The sequence below is a fragment of the Carassius auratus genome, unplaced genomic scaffold (genome assembly GCF_003368295.1).
Source record: "Carassius auratus strain Wakin unplaced genomic scaffold, ASM336829v1 scaf_tig00216014, whole genome shotgun sequence".
NCBI classification, from domain to species: Eukaryota; Metazoa; Chordata; class Actinopteri; order Cypriniformes; family Cyprinidae; genus Carassius; species Carassius auratus.
Window position 1 is genome coordinate 1,174,671 of NW_020528362.1, and position 9,292 is coordinate 1,183,962.

Here is a 9,292-nt window from a genome sequence, read left to right on the forward strand (position 1 = left end):
CAACACAGATCAGAGACAATATCTACAGAACATCTAACACTTTGAATCTAAAATCAATGTAATACTCTGTGTTTGTACAGTGAGTGCTAAAGCTGTGGTGACGGTTCGACCGGATGAACAAGTGTTCAGAGGAGAAACAGTCTCTCTCAGATGTGATATAAAGTGGGGAGGAGACACTGAGTGGACGTACAGATGGGAAACAGAGGGAACAAACTACCAATATAACTCAATCTCAACACAAGAGCTGAACATCAGCAGTGTTACAGACTCTGACCGTGGTAAATACACCTGTACAGGACTGATGGGAACACAACGCTCTCAGCGCAGTGATGCTGTTACACTGAATGTATCAGGTGAGTTTGTGTGTGTGTTCATTATCATCAGTGTGAACAGCTTCTCTCTCTATAACTCATCTCATGTGTTGTTCAGCTGAAGCTCAGGCAGCAGTGCGAGTGTCTCCACAGCCGTGGCTGACTGAAGGAGACTCAGTGACTCTGATCTGTGAGGTTACAGTCTCCTCTACAGGCTGGACGTTCAGCTGGTTCAGAGATGATGATCATCTGTCCGACAGCAGCAGAGGAGCTGGAGGCTCTTACACTCTCAGTCCTGCTGCTCGACAGCACACAGGAGTTTATACGTGCAGAGCAGAGAGAGGACGACCGGCCTATTACACAAAGACCAGTAACACACAGCCCCTGTGGATCACTGGTGAGTCTGTGAGACTGTATTTATACTTGAACTCATCTGTATCTGTGTTTTATTACAGTCTCTGGGGGACAAAACCATCTGAAACCAATGCACAACTCAAAAACCTGCTCTAACTTCTCTTCAAATTCTCAATCTAACCCAGATCAGAAACACTATCAAATACAAACTCATAATATATGCAATAATATATTTAAACTTGCGTGCTAAATTTCATCATAATTTGATTTAATTACACATTTTATTATACGAACATGTTTTTGAGTGTGGTTTGGGTCTGTCTCAGTTGTTTCTCCTTCAGTGTCTCTGGTGGTCCGTCCCAGCAGAAGTCAACACTTCTCATCTGACTCTCTCTCTCTGAGCTGTGAGGATCAGACGAACTCTTCTGGATGGACAGTGAGAAGATACACAGACAGAAACACAGAAGATTGTTCAAAACTAACAGGATCTACATGTCGACTCTTCTCTCTCAGCACATCTGACTCTGGAGTTTACTGGTGTCAGTCTGAATCTGGAGAGAAACGTCATCCTCTGAACATCACTGTACACGGTGAGTCGAATAACATAAAACTAGATGATCTGTTGGAGTTTGAAGTATATTTAAGAAATTAGTTCAAGATACAATGTGTATCAGCATCATCTTCCTGCATGCATGAATCTCTTGTGTTGTGTAGATGGTGATGTGATTCTGGAGAGTTCTGTTGATCCTGTGATTGAGGGACATACTCTGACTCTACACTGTTTACATCGATCTACAAACTCCCCGATCCTCAGAGCTGATTTCTATAAAGACGGATCACTCGTCCAGAATCAGACGACAGGAGAGATGATCATCACGACTGTCTCAGAGTCAGAGGAGGGTTTCTACTACTGTAAAACAGAGAGAGGACAGTCACCGCACAGCTGGATCTCAGTCAGAGGTGAGAGTCTCTGGAGATCAGTCTCTGTCCGCTGATTTGATTTCATTCAGTTAGTTATTGACAGATGTGTTTATTCTTTCACAAAACTCACATGATCTGAAGTATAACTAACACTTCACAGATACTGACATGTACACATCTCATCAACATCTTACAATTCAATGAAATGAAGAGCGCATTAACTACAACATTAGAATAAAATCTATACCAAAATAAAATTGTAATGAATCCGTGTATCATTCAATCATTCGTTTTTTGATTTAATAATGAGAGTAGAAAAATGACAAAACAGCTCCTTTTACAGTTTTTTTTTTTTTTTTACGAAAAACAAGAATTCAGCTTAAATTTTCGTTTTTTGTTCAGGAGTAGATTAAATGCCCCCCTTCTGCTGATTGGTCAGCTGAAGATCAAACCGTGAGAATCTGGTTACAAAAATTGTGTTTTCCCCAATAAACTTGCTGAAAGTCTTTAGGAGCTCTGTAATGTTCTCAATAATGTGCTCTGTTTTTTTGTGTTACGTTCAGATCAGATTTCATTCTTCATCTTCCTCGGTTTTCTCTTGGCAGCTTGTCCGTATCTGCTGGTGACAGTCGTGCTGCTTTACAAATGCTCCAGAGCGAGAGGTAACACTTCTGTCTGATCCGTCTCTCTTATCTCAATGGCCCTCATTCATCAAACCTGAGAAAATATACCAGTAAATTATGAGCAATTTGTCCATAAAACACCTTCTCGAAAACTCTCCTCCAGATTCAAAGCACTAACCTACTAGTATCTAATTTTTTTAAATTGTACTAAATATAAAAACACAGTAGTCTAACCGTAATATTGACTTCTCCATTGTTGTAGACAGAGGTTGTACAAGTAGATGTTTGTCTCTATTTGTGACTGGAGCGCTGTGTTTTACAGTTATCAACTCAGCAGCAAAATAAATGAATAAAGAACAAAATAAAAAAAGAAGGAAAGGACAAATGATCTTGTCATTATTATGGCAGTGCATCAAAATTCAAAGTTAATTTGCACGTGTTAGAGAGCAGGTGAACATTTCTTTCATACCAACTAACATTTTCATGAATGTGAAAGTTTACGTCAGAACTGCTTTACAAACGATTTACTAAAACATTAATTCTGCTCGTGTTTCATGAATGAGACTCAATGTGTTTTCCCCCAAACAATTCACATTCAGACAAACCTTTACTCTGTCTTTTATATCTGTTATTTAGATCCATATTTATCTGTAAATATTATTTGATTAATAAATCAATACCTGTAGTGGAAGCAGAACAGAAAGTGTCAAATTGAGCTGAATATAAATGTTGTATGTGTGTGTGTTTGACAGTTAAATCTCCTGAAGCCCAAAGGCAGTCGCTGTAACAGAGGAATAATCATCTCTTCTCCAAAGCTCAGAGTCACAGGATGCTGGAGTCTCAGGCTGAAGGCTGGAAACACACTGGACACGAGTCCATCACAAGACTAACACACACACATTCACACTCTCACTCAATCCAGTGTCTCTGATTCACCTGCGCTGTAGATTAGATTGTGAACACAACACATGGAGAACAAGAGAACTAACTCCACACAGAAAGAGCTCCTGCTCATCATCGACTCCAAAACCAGTTTCTTCATGTGTGTCAGATTCACTGGAAGCTACTGAAAGTTACCCTTTAAATACCACAAACAACAATTATAATCTCAAATTACATCTGAACAACATGCTGATTTTATGATGCTAGATGCTTTCTGTCGTCGGAGTAAAAGGAGTTTGAGTCTAATTCTAGAAATGTCTCTTTGCTGTTAAATCTTTACTGAATTTAAGGTAAAAGTAACTTTTACAGTGTTAGTAATATTTCAAGTCAAACACTTACTGGACTGAAGCAGCTTATATTTACCTGATTATTTTTTACCGGAGTATTTTTTTTTTTTTTTTCAACCTTTGTTTATAAAAATGTTCAATAAACTATCATATATTTTAAAAAAAATGTGATTTACTGAAGGGCTTCTTTCAGACCTTCTTGGGAGCTGACTTCACTGATACAAACAGATCCATCATGTCTTTAAAAACAATATCATTAATTTTATGACAACATGAGAGTTTATTCACTGCTCTATGCTAATTTCTAAAGGGGAAAACGGCGATCTGTGATTGCGTGTCTCCATTGACCAACCCACAGAATGATTTCATTGGCCACATTAGAGCCAATCAGAGGCTTTGAAATGTTAATCCCGCCCACTACCTCATGCTTTACGTCTATCATCTTCATCAGATCCTGTTCCTTTGATTTCCCCGCATTTTTTTTTTTTTCGGAACGAGATAAGTGAAATATTGTGATGTTTTGGTTACCTAAATATGATACAATAACTATTTAAGTTTCGCGTTTAATGAGAATAAGAAAAAAAACTTAGTTACACCGATCAATACCTCAATTTAAAAAAGTGAAAGTGAAAGTGACGTGACATACAGCCAACTATGGTGACCCAGAATTGTGCTCTGCATTTAACCCATCCAAAGATAATCACTTTATTAATAATATATGGCTCAGCATCAGCTTCATTACTAACTAAGATAGAGGAGATTCAGAACCAAGCCCTTGAATATGTTGTGATCTTTTAGATCCTCTCCTGTGACAGCTTTGCAGGGAGAAACCTTTTCTTTCCAGAAAACTACAGTGAGGGGAAGAAATCAACCAACAACAGTTGTGATCTGTTCAGAATCATATTCTGCATTCACAAGTGGAAGATCAGAATCTAGAAAATATATATTAATAGAAGTACTGCAAGGTTTGCATTGAATATGCCAACTGAGAATTATAGCAGAATATTTATGGGTGACTGCTCATGTTGGAGGAAATGAGGAAGATACTGAAACAAGTTCTTAATCAAACACATATCCACACACACATGCTCTTTGAGTAAATCAGAAATTAAAGGTTTAATTAAAGTAGCTCTCAGAAAGATGTGGAAAGAGAGATGAGATAAAGGAAACAAAGGCCAACATTTGTATAATATACACTAGTCAACATTTGAAGTGGATCAAAACTTTCATCAAAGTCGTCCTAAAACCTAAAACTAGTACAACTCTGAATTACCTTTTCCGATCCACTTCAAATGTTGTCTGCTGTATATAAACAAGTTGGTCATGTAAGAACTGCTTAATGTAACAGAACGGATGATACAGTTATATCTCAATTGAGAACTGGACAGTCTTCTCTTAAATCACTCCAGATGAGAGGAAAACATCATCTGATCAATGTAAACATTGTGCACTTCCAGAAACTGTAGAGCATGTGCTGATTCACTGTAGAGCGAATGAAAGAGAAAGACTCCAGTTAAAAGAGGAATTAAAATCTGTTAGCATTAATTCTATGACATTTCAGTTCTCATAAAGGTTAAAAAACTCTTATAAATTTCCTGAAAATAACAAAGTTCTATAACAAAATATAAGTAGTTATATATATATATATATTTATTTATATAATTTCCACTCAGTACTACCCCATCCCAGTAGGTGGTGAATATTCACCATGACCTGGTTTGCCAACCGCCATAAAAAAATAAAAAAAATAAAAAAAAAAAAAATATCTATATACATTACAGACCAAAAGTCACACTGAAGGCATCAACACTATGAATTAACACATGTGGAATTATATACATAACAAAAAAGTGTGAAACAACTGAAAATATGTCATATTGTAGGTTCTTCTTCTCCATTGATTCCTGCTTTGCACACTCTTGGCATTCTCTTGATGAGCTTCAAGAGGTAGTCACCTGAAATGGTCTTCCAACAGTCTTGAAGGAGTTCCCCGAGAGATGCTTAGCACTTGTTGGCCCTTTTGCCTTCTGTCTGCGGTCCAGCTCTCTCCTAAACCATCTGGATTGGGTTCAGGTCCGGTGAATGTGGAGGTCAGGTCATCTGGAGCAGCACCCCATCACTCTCCTTCTTGCTCAAATAGCCCTTGATGCCTTCAGTGTGACATAGTCATGAAAATAAAGAAAACTCTTTGAATGAGAAGGTGTCTCCAAACTTTTGGTCTGTACTGTATATAGTATTGTTCAAAATAATAGCAGTACAATGTGACTAACCAGAATAATCAAGGTTTTTCGTATATTTTTTTTTTATTGCTACGTGGCAAACAAGTTACCAGTAGGTTCAGTAGATTCTCAGAAAACAAACAAGACCCAGCATTCATGATAAGAACGCTCTTAAGGTTGTGCAATTGGGCAATTAGTTGAATTAGTTGAAAGGGGTGTGTTCAAAAAAATAGCAGTGTGGCATTCAATCACTGAGGTCATCAATTTTGTGAAGAAACAGGTGTGAATCAGGTGGCCCCTATTTAAGGATGAAGCCAACACTTGTTGAACATGCATTTGAAAGCTGAGGAAAATGGGTCGTTCAAGACATTGTTCAGAAGAACAGCGTACTTTGAAAAAAATTATTTATTTTTCTTCCCCCTGAGCTTCAGGACAATGACCACAAGAGGGAGTTAAACCACCTTTTAACATTATTTAACATTATAAAACTTTAGCCTCATATATATGAAGAATATCACCACATTATCTTTCAAGTTTCTTCAGGTAAAAAGGTGCAAATTAAACATATTTAACTACTTAACAATTTGTCTGAGCTGAACCCATGAAATATATGAAAATATCAGAGTATGCTGCTGAGAGTTTCTTGTCCCATTCTGTTCCTCAGTTTGGACTTGACCAGGTTCATCTGTGAGAAAACTCGTTCTACATCAGCATTTCTCAAAGGCATCACAAGCAACGACAGAGAAAAGAGGGCAAGTGTTTTGAAAGTGTGGTCTCCACTGCTGTATTTGTAATTGAGCACTTGAACCTAAAAGGCCTCTGCCTGACTGTCCTCCTTGTTTGTCCATGAGAGATATGCAGCAGACTGATACTGTGTTTCAAGAGCTGCAAGATCACCAAAGTAGCTTCATCCAATGCCATCATGAAGGTGACCCCATAACTGACTGCACCCACAGGAAACAAAACACTGGGGCTGTTATGTCAATTGCAAACAGTTGTTCCTCTGATGTGGGGATCATTCCAGGTCTCACCACTCTGGAGATGAAGCAGCGAAAGAAAAGAAGCACAGACTCCAACATTTAGATTGGATTGCCCCTGTCCTGCTGGAACAACTTGTTGATCCTGTTGAATTCTTGTAGAAAAGGCATTAAAAACAGCAGGTACAGTTTGTTAAAAGGGTCACTGTACATCTGGTGCAGGATTTCAGCATCATAACATCTCTGGTGGTCTTTGGTTAGCTGAAAGTGAAGCTTCAATTCATCACTGATTGAGTATGTGTGAACAGCAATCATGGATGGAAAGCCAGCGTGTACCTGACATCTGAACAAGCATCAAAGGGGTTTTACCAGGATTGATCAGACTGTAGATCTTTGTGTAACGGAGGCCAGTGAGTAGTGCTGTGCTGCTAAACCTCACTCCCCGATCTCAAGAGACGCACTAGCGACAGACGCTAGTGGCTGTAGCCATTTAGCCTCCTTGTTAGTGCGTCCGCCTCCCATGCCGGAGACCCGGGTTCAAACCCCGCTCGGAGCGAGTGCGAGGAGAGTCAGAGAGGACCCAGGTGAGAGGGGTTACATTTGCATACTCACAGTGGCAAAGAGCACTGTTTGTGAGAATGAAAGATCAAGTATTCAAGGTTGTGTGGGAGGGTCTCCACTGCCTTGCTTACACACGCACTTGAGCAGCTGGAGATTTGGGTTTTTCTGTAGAAGGTGAGTGTACACTGAATTCCTCTTCCCTACCATGACACGGCAGCCATCTGTAACTAATCCAATGCACCTTTTGATGTCCAGTCCAATACTCTGTAGAAAACAGGTCAGAGTAGAGGCAATACCTCTGCTGTTTCACCCTCCAAGTTTATTAAACCCAAAAAGGTGGACACAACTTTGTTCAGTGTCATACTGAAGTAGCAGATTACCACACACAGTTGCTTGACAGATGAAATGTCTGTGCTTTCATCAATAACAAGCGAGTAATCAGCACCTCCAATATCCCTCTGTAGTTCTGTGAACATACACGGAGCAATGTTATGGTTAATTAAGGCCGTGCATTTTGATGTCTTTATCACAAGTTGAACACATTAACTCCCCAAGGTGATCGACTGATTTAATGGATGTGTGACAAGCTACATAGGTGTCTTAATGGACTCGTTCCATAAGCCTCATTGAGGAGAACGAAGCTATATTTTTTTGTTTCTCTGTGTAAGCATGTTGTACGAGGTCTGCATGGTGCGCATGTATTTCACACTTACCCTGCTCTGCCTCTGATTGGTTAGTACTCGTTGCCATCTGGGTCAGAACCAATCAGAAGACAGATGTGGGTAGGAAAACAACTCTGCTGTCTCCTGTGTGTATGGAGAAAGGGGAGGGACAGAGAGAACAGGCTAGGCAAACTCCTACGCTTAAATAACAGAAAATATCTGCTTGACAACTTATTATGGAGCTGGGATCAAGCCCAAATAAGCAACTACACTTTAGAAATAAGCCCAAACAAAGCGACCCGCGACTACCAATATTTGTAATCGACTTTACAGAAAAACAAGCCCAATGTCAGTTATAATAAGCGGACTTGGCTACACTGCTAATAATCATAAGCACTCAACTTCACGTTTTTAATGCGTCGTGTTTTTGAAAAGTTACTTTTAAAATAGCCTGTCTCAAGCTGCAGCGATCTGTTTCATTCATTTTTTTGGTGTGTCTTTGCGCTTTCATCTTTGACTGGTTTTTGTATAGATGTTACTGAGTTTTTAAGTCAGCTAAAAGTAGTGTCACTCATAGGCTAATAATGATCGATCATTGTTTACATTATCAGTCATCTGTTACTTCAGAAAACTTGTGCACATCCCTATTAATAGTCCTGCTATGTATGTATATGTTGCTACTGTTGTTGTATTTCTTAAAATATAAATCTTCTATATCTTAAGTATAATTATTCTTATATATATATATAAGAATACTTTTTGGGAATACAAAATATTCTGAACTTTTTTTCTTTAAGTTAAAAAATAGGAAGAAAATTACAGTTTTTGTGAATCCGGCCCCAGACTCTTAACGGCGATCTTGACGCATGAGTTCTTCTTCTCCACATCGTAGCCAAGACCAACATTACTTTCTCTGATAATGGTTTTGGTTTAATCATACCATGGTTTCTCATTTAGCTGGAGTAATATTACAGTAAACAGAGGTAAGGCCCACCCAAATTAAGGCTGGTCGAACAACATCCAGTCGACCTTTTGGGGTCATCTGGCTTCAGAATCATGTCTGCTTGCAAGTGTTTCTTAAGTACAGTACATATATATAAATATGCAATCATTATGTGTCTAAATGAGAATAATTAGATAATGTTTGTAGAGATTCGATAACCATAAAAATTGTAACATCTCTAATATAATCATAGCTTCATAGCTTGGGGGAGTCGTGGCCTAATGGTTAGAGGGTTGGACTCCCAATCGAAGGGTTGTGGGTTCTAGTCTCGGGCTGGACGGAATTGTGGGTGAGGGAAGTGCATGATCAGCTCTCTTTTCACCTTCAATACCACGACTTAGGTGCCCTTGAGCAAGGCATCGAACCCCCAACTGCTCCCCGGGCGCCGCAGCATAAATGGCTGCCCACTCCTCCGGGTGTGTGCTCACAGTG

General features: G+C 39.1%; 1 protein-coding gene across 1 annotated transcript in view; it reads left to right on the forward strand.

Moving 5' to 3' along the window:
- The window catches only part of LOC113096652 (Fc receptor-like protein 5), a 223,646-nt gene extending 221,647 nt beyond the window's left edge, over positions 1–1,999 (forward strand). The window contains exons 9-13 of the mRNA XM_026262065.1: positions 81–353; positions 430–708; positions 1,007–1,255; positions 1,380–1,625; positions 1,989–1,999. Of these exons, the coding sequence (XP_026117850.1) occupies positions 81–353; positions 430–708; positions 1,007–1,255; positions 1,380–1,625; positions 1,989–1,999 (1,058 nt within the window). The remainder of the gene's footprint in view (positions 1–80; positions 354–429; positions 709–1,006; positions 1,256–1,379; positions 1,626–1,988) is intronic.
- Positions 2,000–9,292: the final 7,293 nt, after the last annotated feature.